Raw genomic sequence first — 21,086 nt, 5'->3', positions numbered from 1 at the left:
TATTCAAAATCTAAGTTTATTTATTTTGGCAAACAAAGGGGGTTAACTATTACAATAAAAAATGGAATAACTGTTGTGTGATCATTACAAAAAAAAATAATAATAAAGTTTTAATAATTTTAATAGTAGCCTAGTAGTAGCAGTATGTACACTCTGCTGAACAATATTAATATATTTCTGCCGCAGTGTCTTCCAAGTTAATCCGAACTTTTATTTTGACGGGTTGCCTGGAATACCTTTACAGTTCTGTGTGTATATGATACAGTATGTCGTTAGTTTTACTCGAATCAAACGGTAAAATGCTCATGAAGTGACTCTCAGAGCAGTTCTAGAGCTGTTGTCCATGTGTTTATGTCCTCATTTAGTTAGGCGGCAGACGCTGAAATCACCGCGAGTATCAGTCTGTGTCAAGTAAGCGAAACTGCGCGATATAGAGAGCAGACTGCTCCGTACGCTTTCGAATTGCTCTCGCGGAGGTCAAACACTGATCAATCAGCACCGCGTCACTTCTAGTCAAACACACCTAGTGCTGCAGGATTATTGGCTCACTGACGTTAATGAGATTAACCCCTTAGGTATCGAAATTCGGTACAGAACGACAAGACGTTTTTCGATACTCGGTGGTATCGAGGCAATTCGGTCGGTGCCTAAAAAGTATCGAACTCGATACCCAGCCCTAGTCTTGAGACTGTGCCCCAGTCTGTTTAATGAAGTAAATGAATCTGAGATCCATGATTTTGATATTGTATGTTTTTTGTTTACAAACAGTCTTAACTCGCAACCATAGTGTGTATTCGTAAGTTGAATCAAACTTTTTTTGCCTGGTTAAGGTAATCACTCTTGAAACAGCACTATAAAAATCAGTCTCCCTGTGCAGAATTACTTGTTTTGCTCTGAATATATTCTGACCGTCTCACATCCGATGACCCTCTTGCATTAGTGAGATGATGAGCTCATCTGTTCGTCTTTCAGCCACAGCAGGTTACTAGTGCACTTAAAAATCCCCGACTGTCTCTCTGTGTATTTGCTCCATGCAGAGCCTGTCTCACTGTTTGAGTGAATATGTCAGTGTGGCCATGTTAGCAAATAGCTTTAAGATGAACTAGTCTGGCAAGTATACCTCATAAAAAATGCAGAGATGAAATTTCATGCTGTCCGTCAGCTGTCTGCTGGAAACCGCTATGAGCTTTATTCGTCTGGAACTTCAAGTGTATTTTTGCTGGGCAATATATATATATATATTATTTATTTATTTATTTATAAATTTATTTATTTATTTATAAATTTATTTATTTATTTATAAATTTATTTATATATACACAAAAAAAAATAAAAATTTATATACATACATATATATATATATATATATATATATATATATATATATATATATATATATATATGTATATGTATATATATATGTATATATATGTATATATATGTATATAAAAAAGATTTAAAAAAAAAAATCAAGTAGGGAGCAGTATATATTTATTACGGTTCTTTGCCCCCAAGAATTTCCTGTTAAATTTTTAATTTCCCCTTAAAACCATCCTAAAAAAAGCCTTTAAAAAAGGAAGGACCACATTTAGATATTTTTTAATTCTGCTGATTCATAAGATGCACATTTACTATTTTTTTTTTATATATATTAAGATATTTTATATGCATTAAGATTGCATTCAAGTCGTACATTTTATCAATTACATGCATTCTCTGGGAATCGAACCCATGACCTTGGTGTTGCTATCACCATTAATGCTTGAGCTACAGGAAGAAAAAGAAATCAGAAAGACACAATCACATGTTTTATTTATTTTCTATTGTGGAGTTATGGTTTGGTCCCTATTCTTAATAATCTGAATTTTTTAATTATTTCAAAAAAAGAAAGCGAAAAGACAAAGCAAGCCCACTAAACGGCTAATTCATATGAAAAAAAAAGAAAAAGGCAGACACGCACAAGCAAAAATAGCTATCTAATGATGCACACAGCTAAAACTCTTTTGTGTGTGTTTGTGTTCTTTCGAGCTTCTTGCTAGCCTATTGTTAGCACTCTTTATCCTTATTGTCTTCCTACTGATTATTATTCACTAAGAGTAATTAGTTTAATATACTGATGAGCACAAACTCACAGACTCTTATTATCTGTATCTCAAGTGCTACAGCGAACACACTCCCCTCTTGTGTCTTTTGTGTTTTCTAGGATTAGTTTTGGTCTGTCATGCAGAAAAGCAATATGTCGCACAGAAATCCTGTGGCCACTCGTGCCAAACACTATAGTGTGGCCATACGTGTTACAACTGTGAGCATTGGTGCAAATTGACTCCATCAGTCAAGTCAAGTCACCTTTATTTATATAGCGCTTTTAACAATGTAAATTGTGTCAAAGCAACTGCACAATATCAAAAAAGGAAAATAGTGTGTCAATAATGTAAAATGAAAAGAGAAAAAAAAAGATTTTCAGTTAAAGGCATTATTGAATTCAGTGATGTCGTCATCATCCAGCTCAGTTCAGTTTAAATAGTGTCTTTGCAATCAGGTCGACAATATCGCTGTAAATGAAGTGTCCCCAACTAAGCAAGCCAGAGGTGACAGCGGCAAGGAACCAAAACTCCCATCGGTGACAGAATGGAGAAACCAGGCTCAGTCGGGGGGCCAGTTCTCCTCTGGCCAAACGAACCAGCAGTTCAATTCCAACTGCAGCAAAGTCAGATTGTAAGGGCTCAACTGGTTCCAGTAGTCTTTCCCGATGGCTGTCTAAATGGCGTCGTCCTCACTGGGGATCTGTCTCTGGCGCTCATCTCGGTGTCCTGGTCTCCGCTGACGTTCAGGGCTGTAGAGGTCGTCTCTGGGTGCTGATCCACCATCTGATCTGGATACGCACTGGATCTGTTGACTGCAGTGACCATCTGGGCTGGATACAGACCGGATCGGGTGGCTACGGTGACTGGGGATATGTCCCCGGGGCTCATCCAGGTGTCCGGCCTTCGCTGACGATCAGGGCCACATACATCATCTCCCGGCGCCGATCCACAATCTGATCCGGACTGAGAAACAGAATAGAAACAGAGAAATACCAGCGTGGATGCCATTCTTCTTATGATGTAACGAGTACATCATGTGTTATGTGGGAGTGTTCCCAGTCAAAACGGAGGGTCATTTATGCTTGTAGTTGTTCATACTGGCTGATGTGGACTATATTCATCTTTGTCTCACAATATCTATACTTCAACTGTAATGATTTTCTCAGCTGAATCATAAGGAACATTCACATACATGAAAATCATTCATCATCTTACACATGCACACATAAGAGGCGTAATAAGAGATCACGCAGCGCACATTGAGTGCACTAATTAACTGAGAGTGCCAAATGCTCAAGCACCCATCGCTTATGAGGCTCCTCACATCAACTGTAAACATATTGATAATCAGAAAATGACATGGTGATGAATGCCTCTCTACCTCTAACAAAACTACTGTCATGTCAGAGCCGATTGGGCACAGATGGAGGGAGAAGCAGAGTCAAGTTCAAACCGTTCTAGAATAGAGACATGGGCTGATAGATTCATCACTCTGTCAAGTGTAGCATTAATCATGTGCAATTCAGTTGGGAGCATCATCAGGGCTTGGGCAACATCAAGAAACACACACAAACACATTTACATAGTTGGATTGTGACTTGGATAAATTGCTGAGAGTAACAACTAATAAAGCTAAATGCTCTGGCAACTGCTGGTACCAGTTAATATGTCCACATTTGCATTACCGTTTTATTTTGTTGTTTTGTCTTATCCACAAGAACATAATTTCTACTCAAATTATGCTGTCATTTAGCTGACACTTTTATTCAATGTGACTAATAGTACACTAATTAAAGGGACAGTCCCCTTGAGGCAAACTGAGGTTAAATGGCTTGCTCAAGGACACATTGGCCTCATTTACACCTGATATTAATGTGCCCTTTCAAATGAGGAACTATCGTAATTACAATTTCCAAGCACATTGAGTTCTAGATAATATGCAAGTTACTGAGTGATGCCATAGGTGATGTACCGATGTGAAACATGGTGGAAACACAGATCCATAATATAGATAATCTATAGAGAGAGAGAAATCAATGATCAGAAAGCAAGTCTGAAAATACAGCATGTAAAATTAAAATTATGCAGTCATTATAAATGTCTGTTGTACGGAGTGCTAATACAAAACTAGTGTAAAGTTAGCGATGTAAAATATGGCTAAATATAGCTAAATATTTTTTGTTAAATACTATGTATAAATAAGTGATAGAAATGAATGATTTTCATCATTAAAGAGAGAGTCCATTTACACCTAGTATTACTATACCAGATCACCACTTCTCAATGCATTTCATCATGTTTTTGGTTTTGTGACTATGCTCATGTTAACTTGGCATGTTTTACAAAAATCTGACTTTTCTCCCGTATTTGAGTGTGGATACTTAAGATGATTTGTGAAGTTTTGTATTTTTGTACATTTGTCCAAATTTTGAAAGATTATTTTCATGTTTAATTTTCATGTTTTTATTTACCAATCAGGATTATTAAACTCTATGCCAACCTGCCCCACCGACCAAGAATATGCAAGTAAATTTAATGTGAATTTAAATCATACAGCACTCAAATACGCTTTTCCTTGTCGATGTGTGTGTTTTTAGGAGGCTAACAACCCTGAACAAATGTGCTGCGATGAGCTTAGAGGTTCATTTCCAGTGTAAACAGGTAAACAAACAAGCATGCCATCCACTTCTAATTCAAATATGTGATCAGTTTGCTGACAACTGCTCTTTGCTTGTCTGTTAGTTTTTACTTCCACTGGATGGTAGCTTGTACTCTTAACTTTAACTGTCCTTTTAAGTCTAATCTTTGCCCTTGTTTTCTTGCCGTGAAATCTGGTACTCTTGTTTAGCTACTTTGCTTTTTCAACTGTATTTTCAATGGAAAAAGCTTTTCATTATCTAAATGTGCGCATTTGTGTGTTGCCATCAGCAAAGTGAAGACTCAGAAGAGGATGATGCATGCGCCCTTAGCTCTCGCTGGGCTTTTCAGCGTGAAAGTAAAACTTGGTCCCGTCTCCGTACTCTCTCACCACCCCCTGCCCCTGCTGCCAACCGGGCCTCCACCTTACGACCCTCAGGCAGTAGCGATAGTGTGCTGAGTGACAATAGTCTCCTAGAAGTCAGCTCACTGACCTCTGACCTCAGTGCTAGCAGCTTGAGCTTAGACAGTGCCCGACAGACAACCTCTCCAGAAGTTGCAGCTTTCAGTGACGTCACAGTGGGTGAGGGTGCATCGTCAGTTTGTGTCTCAACCGGCCAAGATGAGAACGACGACACTGGATCATCATCTTCCTTGTCATCTGTAAGAGAGAAGCCAAAGCGTCCTTCTAGATCATTTTTACGGAGGAAAGAATCAATAAAGAAGCGAGATTGTGAGAGAGAGATGGTCCCAAGGAACATTTCAGTGGTAACTCAACACCAACCACCCTCAGGTCTGCACTGTACATCTGATGCAAGTTTGCCTGGCCAAACCACAAATAAGTGTAGAATTGCCAAAGATGTGGCATGGAAGTCACATACAATATGCCGCAGTAACGTTAGCCAGAAAGCCACTCAGCATAAGCCTCACAGAGCGTGCCTTTACCTGGAAGACTACCAGTTAACTTGGGAGATACCCAAGTTAACCAATCAAAACAACTGTCTGAGGAAAGAGGATCGTGTGGTCCACCTCCCCTTTGACCACAAGCCTGGAACTTTTCCCAAGTCCCTCTCAATCGAAAGTATCTGTCCACTCTCTGTTTCTCAAAGTCCTGACCATATTGACTGGGCAGGAGAAGATGGAGACCTGTCCTTGGATGGAAGCATTAGTCGCAGGGGGTCGCAAGACTGTCTCTCAGGTTTCGGGAGAAGGAGGAACTCTCTGAGCTCAATTGGAAGCATTTACGACAATGTTCCTGAGACACCAGGCAGTCCATGTGGCATTTTTGACCCTGGAAAAGAGAAAGCCTTCCAGCATCTGGATGACATTCTACAGCACGTACATGGGCTACAGCACAACATCGATGAATGGTCGCGGTCACTCGGCATTCAACCGCAGGACCAATCAAATGAGGAGACTGAATCCACGGCCGACACAACATTACCCAGCAGTCTGAACTATGATGAGCAATCCATGTCGGATGTTGGGACAACCGTGAGCGATTATGATAGTCCAGGAAACTCTGTGAATGAGGGAGAAGGAGGAATGAGAGAAAGGAGGGACTCAGGGGTGGGGGCATCACTCACAAGACCCAGCAGGTGAGTAAAACTGGTGGTTAGAGTTTATAGAGTTTATTGGAAATTCTTGCCTGTCCACACTGCACTTAGTGCAGTTAGCACTTATCTAGACAAGGAGTTTCTAGTGCTATGAAATAATGTGATGGCGAGCGAGAGATACTCAATTTGTCCTTTGGTAAACTGTCTGGACACAGTGACAGCTGTGTGTACCTTGAAAGCCTACTTGCAGCTCATCTGTGTTTGGGATTACTTTTTTTTTTTTGTTTTTTTTTTCTCTCTCCTCCATATTAATAACATTCTTACAATCTTACAGTCATTCATACAACCTTGTGGGTTATTTAGAAAGTGTGTGACAATGTTTGAGTTATATATAGGAGTTATATAGCATTCTATATATATATATATACATATATATATATATATATATATATCTCGTTCTTTTTTTTTTACAAAAAAAGCCTCATTAATGTTATTCTTAAGACAAGAAAAAAGTATGTGCCAGTTTGATAAGAAACATGTACATTCTAAGTATGCACATAGGTATGTCTAAGTATGTTCTGTTTTTTATGAATTATTATTTAGCAATGTTTTTTTTTTTTTTTTTTTTAAGAAAAAAAAAAAAAAAAAGTAATAATACAAGAAAAGTAAGGAAAGAAGGGCTTGCCAGAGCTTGACAAACATAGTTCTGGAGGAACGGGTCTATAACATATGAATAAGAGTGGCTGAATTTGAAGCAGGTCAATCGTGGGGTTCATTCAAGATTCAAGATTTTTATTTGTCACATACACAATTATACAGAGTATAACCAGCAGTGAAATGTAGGTCAGGTCCGCTCCAAGGACAGTGCAATTTTAAAGTATACAAATATTAAGAAAAAGAAAAGTAGAAAAAAAAAAAATATATATAAATATAAATGTGCAGGTCAGTATGTTGTTGACTTAGTAATAAAGAGGAATGTGCAAAAAGTTGTACAGGGCATTTAAAAAGCAGCAATATGAGGAAGAAAAAAATATGAATAGCTTATTGATATGGTGATATTTACATGGAGTCATGTGATGTTATGACACAGAGTTAGAGTTTAGGAGCCTGATGGCCTGGGGGAAGAAGCTCCTTCTAAGTCTCTCAGTTTTTGCCATCAGGCTACGGAAGCGCTTACCAGATGGAAGCAAAGTGAATAGATGGTTACCAGGGTGATTTGAGTCCTTGATGATTTTAACAGCTCTACTTTTGCAGCGTTTGAGGTAGATGTCCTGCAGAGAGGGGAGAGCGGACCCTGAGATGCGCTCAGCTAAGCGCACCACTCTCTGTAGTGCTTTGCAGGTTCATGCAAGCTGACCTGCTCTTAGAGGAGTCTCTGTGAAAATTGCAAATGAACAATTCTATTCATTTGTTTATAAATTGATATTTTAATACAGAGATCAATGCACAGAATGGAGTCAGTATTAGAGGGGGATGCACACTGCGAATTATTATTATTATTATTATTATTATTATTATTATATATATTTTTTTTATTATTATTATTTATTTATTTATTTTTCTTAAAATTAAATGATGATCAAGTACGTTTTTTACAGATTGGGTTATCATTCACCTTAGGTATTTTTTCACCTGAGACATTTACATGTGTCCTTTTACATCCAAGTAAATGTGCCTGCTGTAATATTTATATTCATGTGTTTATCCTTTTATTGTTGTAATTTTTTTTTCTTCCTACCACGCATTTCTCTATCCTCAGAAAGTTGCGCTGGCACAGTTTCCAGAACTCTCATCGTCCGAGCGTGACCTCGGCGTCTTTAGAAATCAACAGGCAGTCAGCTGCTCAGCTAAATCTTCTGCAGAAATTCAGCCTTTTACGACTGACCGCCATTCTGGAGAAACACACAGACACCACCAAACATGGCTGGAACTGGTGAGAAAGCATATTCTCATTCACACAAACTCATACATTGTCACACACTTTCTAAATAACCCACAAGATTGTAGCTCAAGGCATGTTCCCCTCCTAAAAAATTTGTGTGATTGTGTACACATATTGATGTGGTGGACACATTCTCTGAAACCTGAGGTCAGTTGTGGCATTAATGCTCTTTTATGTCTGAGGAAAGAAATCTAATTTCTGCCAAAAGTGTTTTTTAATGGCACAATCAGTTGAGTAAAACCACTCTAATAGATGCGGTTAATGACAGCATCTTTCTGTCTCTCTCTCTATCTGTTCCCCCGCTGGCTTTTTATTGTTTATGAAAATTACATTCCATATCTACCTCTGCCAACAGGGCTAAAATTGCAGTTACAGATGCATGCACGCACACAAACAAACACACACACACACACACACTCTGGTCCGTTCCCCAATAATTTTCTATTTGGCATTGCAGAAACGGAGTGTAAATTGGTTTATAATTTTTGCAGTTGTCCATTTTAAACTTGAGCTGCAGGAAAGGACTTCTGATGAGAAGCTTATAGGTCTGTCAGACACCGTCATGGCTCGCAGATCTAAAAGATGATTCATTTCATTCTGTACCAATGACTGAGATGAGGTATTATCTTTCTTCTTTTGTCCATTCTCACACACAGCAGCAAACAGATTAAATTTTCACAGGGTTTATATATACTTACTGCAATTCCATTTGGTCTTGCTCACTCACTACAGCCTGCCACTGTGATTTTTGAATGATATGACCTTGCAGTTTCCTTCTGGACATCCATATATTTGATTATTGTACTATTGTGCTTTTTAAAGCTCCTTTTCTCATCTATGCATGAATACATAGTACATTATAATATCAGTATATACTTAATCAAAAATGCATTTTTTTTCTGTCATTGGTCAGGGTGGTTCCGAAGTTTATGAAGCGTTCCAAAGTTCCAGATTACAAAGATAAACATGTGTTTGGAGTTCCGCCGATCGTAAACGTCCAGCGAACTGGTCAGCCTCTGCCTCAGAGCATCCAGCAGGCGATGAGATACCTACGCAGCCAGTGTCTAGAGAAGGTCTGTATGTAAGCAAAAGCACACTTCTACACTTTTTTTTTTTTTTTTTTTCTCCTTCCGCTTCTTATCTCTAATTCTTCTCTACAGGTGGGAATATTCCGGAAATCAGGGGTTAAATCCCGAATCCAGGCCCTCAGGCAGCTCAATGAGAATTCACCTGATCATGTGACCTACCAGGGCCAATCAGCTTACGATGTGGCTGACCTGATTAAACAGTACTTTAGGGATCTGCCTGAACCTGTTCTCACCTCCAAACTTACAGACACTTTTTTACATGTGTACCAGTGTAAGTGACACACATTTTTAATGTTTGCAAGTTCACTTTTTTTTTATGTGCCAAATGCATCATTGCTTCAATCAGCTCTTCAGCTCTCTCAGAGTGTGTATGTGTGTGTGTGTAGTCGTTCCAGCAGAGCAGCGTTTACAGGCCGTGCAGGCAGCCGTGATCCTGCTGCCAGATGAGAACAGAGAGGTTCTACAGACGTTGCTCTATTTCCTCAGTGACATTGCTTCTGCACAGGAAAACCAGATGACTGCGGAGAGTCTGGCTGTCTGTCTCGCACCCTCCATACTTCACCTGAATGCCCCAAAGAAAGATGGAGTTTCACCAAGGTGTGTGTGGGTCAGGTTTTGCCTTTTATTAGGGGACCAAGGTCCCTTACAAGAAAAGTCACTTTGCATAATAAGAATTCAAAGGAAATAGAATTAAATGAGAAATTAATGCTTAATCTTCCAGAACAACTCATAGTCGAAAATGCTTACCCATCTGTCATTGCCTGTATTCTCATCAGCTTCTCGCTTAATTTTTCTCTCTTTTTTTTTCTATGATCACTGTTACTTATATTTGGTTTTGTTACAGGCTCATGAGCAGGAAGGGTGGAACCAAGCCAGACCACAAGGACCTGAGTGAGAACATGGCTGCCACACACTGCCTTAGTCACATGATCACAGAATGCAAGAAGCTATTCCAGGTAACCACTTTTTAATGTCTGATGTTTGAGTTCTGATGTCACGCATTGCAGGCAAACCATTCATTTGTGGGAACAGGGAGCAGCTCTTTTTTCACTGATCAGCTTTCTGTCACTGTTTCTTTCTGCAGATCCTGCATGAAATGATGCTTCAGTCTAGGAATTCTTATGTGGCTGCTGATGCTCAGCCGCTGCCTCTCCATGGGCTCGGGGTGAATGCCCTGGGCGAGCCTGTGGATTATCGGGCATACCTAGAAGACAACATTCAGTGTCTTCTCAGAGAGGCATCTGAGCGGAGTAAAGGCTGGCACCATGCCCACGGACCTGACAACACTGAGCTGGCTTATAAAAAGGTAGAGATACACATACTCTCAGAAGCCAGTTTGACCACAAGGCCGAATGCAAGACGGGTGGAATTTAACCGGACTAAATGATTAGCGAAGTCTGGCATTTGTCACCAGAGAGAAGACTGTTGTTAGGAATATGGAGATATTAAAGACAAATAATTAAGATGTCAAAACAAAAAAAAAAGAAACATGCATAGATTAATCGTTCACGATAAATTCAGTAACATGGTGTTTAGGAAATGGGGTGAATTTGATTTCATGTCGACTTTAAAGGGATAGTTCACCCAAAAACTGAAATTCTGTCATTACTTACTCGCCCTCACGTCTTTCCAAACCCATAAGACCTCTGTTCATCTTCAGAACACAAATTAAGATATAAAGTCTCCACCTTGGAAGAGAAGAAATCGCTGAATAAAGTCGTTAATTTTGTTTTCTTTGTGCACAACGTTTTCTCATAGCTTCATAAACCGCTTCATGAACCGCTGATGTCACATGGACTATTTTAATGATGTCCTTACTGCCTTTCTGGGCCTTGAATGTGGAAGTTCCATTGTTGTCTAAGCAGGGTCAGAAAGCTCTCAGATTTCATTAAAAAAAATCTTAATTTGTCTTCCGAAGATGAACGAAGCTCTTGCGATGAGGGTAATTAATGACAGAATTTTCATTTTTGGGTGAACTAAGCCTTTAAGATCAGCCTAGACTTTAGTTCACATTTCTTACTTTGGGAACCTTTAGAGGGAAATGGTGCTTTTTAAACAGTTTTCATCCCCCTTGGACTCTTGCGTGGTATGCTGTTACAGCATTGATTCACAGTGGATTAAAAAAGCTTTTTGCAGTAGAGCAATATTCCTTAATTAGACCTCTATAAAAATAATATAAAAAAATTGTCAAGGGATTTCAGTTGTTTGTAGTATAAATGCACCTCTACAACTCTTCGGTGAGTCAATATTGTGGCAGCACTTGGACCGTGAAGAAAAAAGGAGCACTCTCAGCAACTCTATGAAAGAGGAATGGAAAAACATGAGGCTAGGATGGTTTCAAGCACATTTCCAAGTCAGTGAATATCTATCAAAGTGTGGTTAAATTAATTTAGAAATTATTAAGAAATGGAAAGGAGCGTGGCACAGCAGCTGTAAATCTACCTACAGCAGGCTGTCCTCAACACAGTGACTGTGCATGAAGGTTACAGGTTTCAGTGGTTGGGACTGGAGAGACTGCTTCCACAGAACTTCATCAGTCACAGCTGGTGGCACTGAAGGAGGAGAAAGTCACTGTTAAAAAGTCTTATGACATCTACAGTTTCCAGAAGGAATCTGAAAAACAAGCATGAAGAATGTTCTGTGGTTTGATGCGCATACATGGCTATTCTAGAGGAAGACGCCAGCAGCTTGATTATAAAGATTTTTTATACATTTTTCCTTTTCTATAGCGCAGTTTGTCTTGAATTCTTAAATTTCCATTCAAAAGACTTGTAAGGTGTTCGGTTTAATTCCCTCAACCACCATGCATGACAGCTGCTCTTTTTCTCACAAACAACATAATACGGTCTTAATTGCTTTTGATGTGAATGTTTGTGAGGTTCAGATATTTTTATTTTGACAGGCATGCAAAACTATAAACTACAAGACAGTAATAGTTCAGAAATGACTTAATGGATTTTGGCTGTTCTAATGAACATTCAGAAATGACCTCAGATGTCTGAATCATTAAAAAATCACATCCATCTGTATGGACTGGTTTTAATAAGCTTTTTTAATAAGTGTTCACTCTGAATGTTATTTACAGTTCAGTTATATAGTTTTAGAGCAGATTATAGCAACAAGGAGACTTTGCAGAACAACAAAGGCAAATTATATTTTAGTATTATTATGTTACATAAGAGTATTGAAATCTCTTAGAAACCCTGCTGTTTTTATCTTCTTTCTGAGAATTCCAGTGTTTATGAGCTCTCGGGAAAGATTTCCAGTCCTGCCTTCTGATACAAGACAAAATATGTCAGAATAACAAGAAAAGGTGTTAATTTGTGTAATTAAGTCAACAAATATCAGTCATATTCGGCACTTTCAGTAGAGATGCAAATAAGGCCACTGAGGATAGCTTACTGTTTTTAGAAACACGTAATGACTTGTGCTTAACTAAAATACCTGTTTTGATTTCACCTATTTATTGTGTAAAAAATATGGCTTTTGCAAGGCAATCAAATCAAAATGAATTGATTGAGTCAGATTGCAGAGTGCATTTGTTTTTTTGTCCCTGTGTGTCAGGGAGTTGGTCAGTTACTATAAGTCAAGAAGGCTGAAGCGTACTTGCTCACTATAGACAGATGTACCCTTCTTGTCTCTTGTCACACACTCAGGGGAATGAGATTTTGATGCACGTGGCAGTCCGCCCCTTAGATTTAACCTGAAAATATCAGATGCCCAAGCACCGTGAGAACTGTTGGCACAAACCAGGGCTTAGACCATCTGCCATCAGCACACCTGCTGAAATGGTCAGTCTGAAGATCATTTTAATGGAGCTCGTTGTGGTGGTCCGCTGTGAGACATGCACAGATATGCTCTTCTGATCAACTCCTTTTCCAGTTGCTAAAGAACCACTTCCAGAATTTTCAAAGCCATCTGTATTATGTGTTATGCATTCATCATTGTAGTTTTGGCATGACCCTCATCATTTTAATGATTGGTTGTTTGCAGGTAGGAGACGGGCACCCGATGCGTCTATGGTGCGTTTCGGTGGAGATAGAGGCCCCGCCGGCTGTGGTGCTGCAGCGTGTTCTGCGAGAGCGCCACCTGTGGGATGAAGACCTTCTGCACAGTCGAGTCATTGAGACTTTGGAAAACAACACGGAGGTTTTCCATTACATCACAGACAGCATGGCTCCACATCCTCGTAGAAACTTCATAGTGCTCAGGTACACAGATGCAGGAAACTTTTGTGTAATCTGTTTAGTTCTTTATTGTGCTGCATTCATAACTTCTAACAGAATTCTTGAATGTACATGTTTGCTTATAGAATTCTTGTCGTTTCAACCCCTAATAGGATCACATAAGAATCTTCTTGAATAAGACCACAGAATAAGATCACTGTCTGTGCAGGTTGTTTGGGGATCCCATTAGGACTGTCTGTTCCAAATTATGATAGAAAATCCATTAGAAATCCTATGTATTCCTGAGTGCTTGTTATAAAGAAACTACAATTCATTCAGTGATTTCAGAACTATATGTCCTTTAATTAAATTTATTGAGGGTTTTTTTAATGTAATTTTTTTTTTACTATATTAAAGGGATAGCTCATCCCAAAATAAATTAATTAATTAAGTCATTAATTACTCACCCTTATGTTCTTCCAAACACGTAAGACCTTTGTTCATCTTCGGAACACAAATTAAGCTATTTTTGATTAAGTCTGAGAGCTTTCTGACCCTGCATAGACAGCAATGGAACTACCATGTTCAAGGCCCAGAAAAGTAGTAAGGACATCATGAAAATAGTCCATGTGGCATCAGTGGTTCAAACGTAATTTTATGAATCTACGAGAATCTTACTGGTTGTTGTCAGATACACCATTTGTTTCTCAAGTCTGTGGAAACACACGGCCAGTTTGCAATAGGCTTCGGATCACCGGCCCAAGAATTGGGTCTGGAATGTGAACTACTATTCTGGTGGAAAAGATACTAGTGGGCCCTGGTCTCCTGGTTGTGAATCTAAGGGTGCTTTCACACCTGGCTGATTGTTTCAGAACCTGATGCATTTCCCCCCGTAGCTCGGTTCTTTTGGGCATATGTAAACACTGCAATCGCACTCGGATCCACGCCAAAACAATCGGTCCGAGATTGCCTGAACGAGGTGGTTTCAGCTCAATTTTGAACTCATGGAGCGGTTCAGTTGTAGTGAGAAAGCAATCCGATCCAGCAGATTAACAAACCAGGCTATATCACAATATATAATGTTTAAGTAGGTTCCATGAAAAGCAGGAGACTATGTCTGTGGGTGAGCACATCTTCGCCATTCAAAATCAAAGCACGCCTTTTCATTTTATAATGCCGTCTTATTGCTCTTCGTAATAGGTGCATTTTAACAATGTTTTCCCGACAAATCCTGGACTCCTGCTCAAAATGATAAATTAATGAATTAATATAATGACAGCTACAAAAACCCAACAATAAGCCCTCGAAGCAGTTGTCGTTCCATCCTGACGGATAACAGCTATGAACAGAATTCCTGAAAATAAATCGTGGAACTTTGACCAATGAGAGGACAGTTTACTTGCATGTGACTTGTATTAACAATTGTGGTCCATTTACAAAACTTTGCTGTGTGAAAGTGAACTACACCAAGAATAAAAAGCAACATTGTAATAATATTAATCTGTTTCGGAACAAAGCAATCAATCTAAAGGTGTGAAAGCACCCTAAATGTAGCATTTTGTGTTGCAGACGTTGGTGTGATCTACCAAAAGGGGTGTGTGTTCTAGTGTCATCCTCTGTGGACCATGATAGTGTCCAGCTGGAGGCAGGATTACGAGCCGTGCTTTTGACATCACGCATCTTTATTGAGCCATGTGGAATGGGGCGGTCCCGGCTCACACATTACTGCAGAGCTGATCTACGGTAAGACACGATGGTTTGCTACCTCACTCAGGCACAGTACAGCATGCTGCTTTTTTTTTTGTCTTTTCAATACACTGAACAAAATTAGCAGGCTTATGTTTACAGTTATTTCATTAATTTTAACCTTATGTATTTCTGTCCCACAGGGGGCGCTCTCCTGATTGGTATAACAAAGTGTTCGGTCATCTGTGTGCAATGGAGGTTGCAAGAATACGCAGTTCTTTCCCTGTTCTGTCGGCACGAGGACCTGAGACCAAACTCTGAACCCACTTGGCTTAAATGTTAGACTATTTTGTATGATAAAGAATGAAAATTATGAGAGCACAGGTGCAAAAGATGGCCTTGCAAGTCAGAAGGTGGAAGAGTAAGAATAGTAGAGAATGTTTTTAACTGGTTTATTAATGAGTTCGGGAATGAATGATAGTTGGACTATGCAAAAAAACAAACCCGTTGTCGTTTTAAAAGCCGTGGGTGATTAATGTGTGAAAACTCAAGCTCACAATCATACTGTTGACATTGCGTCTAATCTTGTATGCGTGTTTCGTTTGTGTGAGCGTTTATATCTGCTTGTTAAGCAATGTGTCTCGGTAGACATGTTATGCCTTAAATTCTTTGTCTAATAATCCGGTGTGGTCTTGTCAGACAGCTCATTCATTCTCAGGGTAAATGTAAACATTTTGCTTTTTTAATTGCACAGGAATTTTGCCATCTGGCACTGATAATGACCAGCTGGCAAAGAGAAACAGCCAATCATCAAACATGTATAACGTTATAAGACACGGGGTCTGTTGTTATAAGATCCCTGTGTACTTTGCATTCTGTGCATTCCCTTTTCTCCTACCCCCTTTTATTTATTTTCATCAGCCATTTGTATGTGGCAAACTTCATTTGTGAAGTTTTAATAACTTAAAGTCTGCATGGAATCCATGGAAATTATATTCAAAAGACTTTAATACAGCTTTAATTTTTTACTTTTACATTTCTATCTTCTCTAGAGCTAAAGATATTTTTTGTGATATAATTAGATAATTCACTTTTTTACTGTTCTTAATTGTGCCTTTGAGCAACTGACGAGTAAATTGTGTGTTTGTCTTTCATCTTATATTTGTCATTAAATCTGTGCCGTTTCACCAGGGCATAATTAAATATTAGTATTTTATTTATTTTAAAGTATAACTGCATGCATGTTTTTTTTTTTAAGCATTCTGCCTCAAAGTGAAATGGTTCAAGTGCCACAATGTGGTTGTGTGTGCTTTTTGTGATGTACAGAAGTCCATTTACATGTATTGTTTATTTTGTTTCTAGTCTTTAAAAAAAAACAAAAAAGATAATTCTGTGTTAAACAGGTGTCATTTTTTAATAATGTTGATTTGATTCATTTTCAGTCATATTCGCTTGTGTATCGTGCCAATTTAGCCTCCGGTGCTATTAGAATAAAGGAGCTTTTCTAAAAAAAAGTTTCAAAAGTATGCCTTTTATACAATCCAAGGTGTTAAGCCTGAAAACAGAATTTAATTCTGCTAACAGGTGTCTTACGGTGTGCAGCAATCCATTTAGACCACAATGGTGTCCTGCTGGCACAAGGTGTTGTAGGACACCTAAGGACACAGGTTTGGTTGGCAAACATGTCAGTAAATGTATTTTAGGAAAAGTGATGGAGAGAACTCCCATTTATACAAGCTGCTTTTCTACAGTATTCATTCCAAATTTGTTTGATTTAATACAGTGTAATTATTGCATCTGAGTCACAGTCTTTGGGCTGACAGTCTGCCCTGTCGCAGTGAAAACTTCTTGTGAGCTGTCATTTCTCTGGGGAGATGAAGTGCTAATTTTTTTGCCTCGTTAATTATTCAAGTGTCTAAAATTGGCCAATTATGCTGTGCAGACGGCCTAACCTTTATTGAAGGTTACAACATATATAGAAATGATAGAAATGGTTTTGGTGGTGGAGTAGCTTTTTATATTCAAAATCACTTGCCAGTAAAAATAAGAACTGATTTAATGAGTTTTATATTATTATTATATTATTATATTATCGAAATATTATGGTTGCAAGTGCATCTACCTCATCGAAAGTCGATACTTTTGTGCTGCTGTTACCGATCACCAAGTGCCAACTGTGAATATCTTGACACTATCTGTAAAATGCTGGATATAAATACTAATGTAAGTCAGGACATATATTTTATGGGTGACTTAAACATTGACTGGTTCTCTAAAGACTGCCACTTGAAAAAGAAATTGTTAACTACTGCAAATGCATGTGGACTTACTCAACTTATAAATAAGCCTACAAGAACATGTTTTAAGAGCGACGGCTCCAGAACATCTATCTGTATAGATCATATTTTCACAAACCGCCCTGAACTGTGTAAAAAGGTACTGTCTATTCCTACTGGTAGCAGTGATCATAATCTGATCATTTCTGTGTTAAGAACCAAGCTGAGTGGATCTGGAACCGTAGTCTTATTTAAAAGATCTTATAAATTGTTTAAAAATTATAAGTTTATTGAAGATGTTCAAGCTGTATGTTGGTCTGATGTGTTGGCAGCTAGTAATCCAGAAATTGCTCTCTTTAAATTTAACAATTTATTCTTGCCATTGATTGAGAAACATGCGCCTTTAAAGAAGTTTACTGTCAGGAACAACATCACACCTTGGTTGGATGATGAACTGAAAAATTCTATGAAAATAAGAGATCAAATGAAAAGAATAGCAGTTACTACAGGAAATAAATGTGATTGGGACCTATATCGTAAAATGAGAAACTCTGTTACTAAATTTAACAAAAAGAAGAAGAAAATCTATTTTGACAATCATGTTAAAAACATAGGTAATGATAGTAGGAAGTTATGGAATGTTTTAAATCAACTGACTGGTAAGAAAAATAAAATAATTCCATCTTTTCTGGAAACGGGATAAATTTATAACTAAGTCAATAGATATTGCAAATTATTTTAATGATTATTTTATAAGTAAATTAGATAAACTAAGAGAAAATATGTCTAATCTAAGTAATGATATATCTCATCTATTAATAAGAAATGAACTGATGAAAAATAAAAATTCAAGGTTTAAATTAGAAAGTGTAAATATAGATCAAGTAAAGAATCTTTTAAAATCCTGTAAAAACAAACCACCGGGTGTTGACGGTCTTGACAGCAGGCTTCTTAAACTAGCTGCTGACTCTATTGCCCCTGTTCTAACCCACATTATCAACCTCAGTTTTATCTGCTGTACCTGCCCATATGCATGGAAGCAGGCTAAAATAGTTCTTCTACCCAAAGATAAAAAACTGCCTTTCTCTGGTCCCAACAGTCGCCCGATAAGTATATTACCTGTATTATCTAAAATAATGGAATCTATAGTATATGATCAAATTAACAATTATTTTTATACAAATGATTTATTAACAGATTTTCAGCATGCATACAGAAAAAGTCACTCCACTGCCACTGCACTGACTCACATGTCTGATGATTGGCTTAGAGGGATTGAAAATAGAAATATTGTAGGTGCTGTATTTTTAGATTTTACTGCTGCCTTTGACATCATAGATCACGAACTGTTATTAACAAAATTATCTTGTTATGGTTTTGAGCAGTCAGCAATCACATGGATGTATAGTTATCTGTCAAATAGAACACAGACAGTGTTTTTTAATGGCAGTTTTTCAGGTATCAGAAATATCACATGTGGAGTACCCCAAGGCAGTTGTCTGGGTCCATTATTATTTAATATTTTTACTAATGATTTGCTCATGGATGAACTACTTCTCCTCACCCACACAAATAAGGACTTTACAAACTCTGCTGCATTGTGCTTCACTGAAACCTGGCTGAGTGAAAACATCCCGGATAACATGCTTCATTTGCCTGGATATCAGCTGTTCAGATCAGACCGCATCACGGAGCTAACGGGGAAAACGAGAGGTGGTGGACTATGTTTCTACATAAATGAAGGTTGGTGTTCAGATGTAACAACTCTGAAGAAGATGTGTTCTCCTAATTTGGAGGCCTTCTTCATAAACTGTAAGCCGTTCTATTCACCCCGCGAGTTTTCCTCCTTCATTCTCGTGAATGTGTACGTGCCTCCGGACGCGTGCGTGAGCGCCGCGATGCAACAGCTGGCTGAACAAATATCTGAAACAGAGCAAAGGTACCCGGACTCTTTTTTAATCATTCTTGGAGATTTTAATAAAGCAAATCTCTCCCGCGAACTGCCAAAATACAGACAGCACGTTACATGTCCCACCAGAGACAGTAATATATTGGATCATTGTTACACAATAATTAAAGATGCATATCACTCTGTCCCACGGGCAGCTCTGGGGCTCTCTGATCACTGTTTGGTTCATCTCATACCGACCTATAGGCAAAAACTCAAATCTTCGAAGCCTGTATTAAGAACCGTTAAGAGATGGACTAATGAAGCAGAGCAAGATTTAAAAGCTTGTTTTGACCTCACTGATTGGACTGTTTTTGAAGCCGCTGCCACCGATCTGGATGAACTCACAGAGACTGTAACATCATATATCAGTTTCTGTGAGGATATATGCATCCCCACCAGGACATTCTTATCATTCAATAATGATAAACCATGGTTTACTGGGAAACTCAAACAGCTTCGTCAGGCCAAAGAGGACGCTTACAGAAGTGGGGATAAAATCTTGTATAACCAGGCCAGGAACAGACTAACAAAGGAGATCAGAGTGGCTAAAAAGAACTACTCTGAGAAGTTGAAAAAAGAACTTTCAGCCAACGATCCGGCGTCGGTATGGACTGGTCTGAGGAACATCACCATGTACAAGACACCACCCCCACAGTCTGTGGAGAATCAACAACTGGCTGACGATCTCAATGTGTTTTACTGCCGATTTGAAAAGGCCAGATTGACACCCAGCACCCGCTCTGATCTGCACTTCACACATTCACCTTCCCCCCCTGCAACCCCCCTTACTCCCTCCCCCACCATTCTACCTGCGTTTAAAGTCTGTGTAGAGGATGTGAACCGGGTCTTCAGAAAACAGAAATCTAGGAAAGCTTCAGGACCAGACGGTATTTCACCTGCCTGTCTAAAAGTCTGTGCTGACCAACTGGCCCCCATCTTTACACAAATCTTCAACAGATCTCTGGAGCTGTGTGAAGTTCCCCGCTGCTTCAAACGCTCCACCATCATTCCCGTCCCCAAAAAGCCCAAAATCACTGGACTTAATGACTACAGACCTGTCGCACTCACGTCTGTGGTCATGAAGTCACTTGAGAGACTGGTCCTGGCCTACCTGAAGGACATCACTAGACCCTTGCTGGATCCTCTTCAGTTTGCCTATAGAACAAACAGGTCTGTGGATGACGCTGTCAATATGGGACTGCATTACATCCTGCAACACCTCGACAAACCTGGGAATTATGCAAGGATCTTATTTGTGGACTTCAGCTCGGCCTTCAATACCATCATACCTGACCTTCTCTCAGACAAACTGAGACAGCTCTCTGTGCCCTCCTCCATCTGTCAGTGGATCACCAGCTTCCTGACAGACAGGCAACAGCTAGTGAGGCTGGGCAAACTCACATCCAGGACTCTCACCATCAGCACTGGCGCCCCTCAGGGTTGCGTTCTCTCCCCACTGCTCTTCTCCCTCTACACGAATGACTGCACATCAAAGGACCCCTCTGTCAAGCTCCTGAAGTTTGCGGACGACACTACAGTCATAGGCCTCATCAAGGATGGTGACGAGTCTGCTTACAGACAGGAAGTTGAGCAGCTGGCTGTCTGGTGCAGTCTTAACAACCTGGAGCTGAACACGCTCAAAACTGTGGAGATGATAGTGGACTTCAGGAGAAACCCCCCTGCTCTCCCCCCACTCACCA

At 39.1% G+C, this 21,086-nt stretch overlaps 1 protein-coding gene across 4 annotated transcripts in view; it reads left to right on the top strand.

Annotated features, from left to right (window-relative positions):
* The window catches only part of LOC306871927 (stAR-related lipid transfer protein 13-like), a 59,633-nt gene extending 42,968 nt beyond the window's left edge, over positions 1-16,665 (top strand). For all 4 annotated transcript variants that reach the window (XM_079420191.1, XM_079420189.1, XM_079420192.1 and 1 more), the window contains 11 exons: positions 4,682-4,745; positions 5,013-6,319; positions 8,037-8,210; positions 9,133-9,292; positions 9,380-9,578; positions 9,694-9,904; positions 10,152-10,263; positions 10,392-10,613; positions 13,301-13,518; positions 15,043-15,216; positions 15,363-16,665. In XM_079420191.1, coding sequence (XP_079276317.1) covers positions 4,682-4,745; positions 5,013-6,319; positions 8,037-8,210; positions 9,133-9,292; positions 9,380-9,578; positions 9,694-9,904; positions 10,152-10,263; positions 10,392-10,613; positions 13,301-13,518; positions 15,043-15,216; positions 15,363-15,480 — 2,959 coding nt within the window. In that variant the 3' untranslated portion in view covers positions 15,481-16,665. The remainder of the gene's footprint in view (positions 1-4,681; positions 4,746-5,012; positions 6,320-8,036; positions 8,211-9,132; positions 9,293-9,379; positions 9,579-9,693; positions 9,905-10,151; positions 10,264-10,391; positions 10,614-13,300; positions 13,519-15,042; positions 15,217-15,362) is intronic.
* Positions 16,666-21,086: the final 4,421 nt, after the last annotated feature.

Source organism: Barbus barbus (genome assembly GCF_936440315.1).
Source record: "Barbus barbus genome assembly, chromosome: 6".
Lineage (NCBI taxonomy): Eukaryota > Metazoa > Chordata > Actinopteri > Cypriniformes > Cyprinidae > Barbus > Barbus barbus.
Note: the sequence above shows the minus strand (reverse complement) of the source record. Positions and strands in the feature narration are given on the sequence as shown.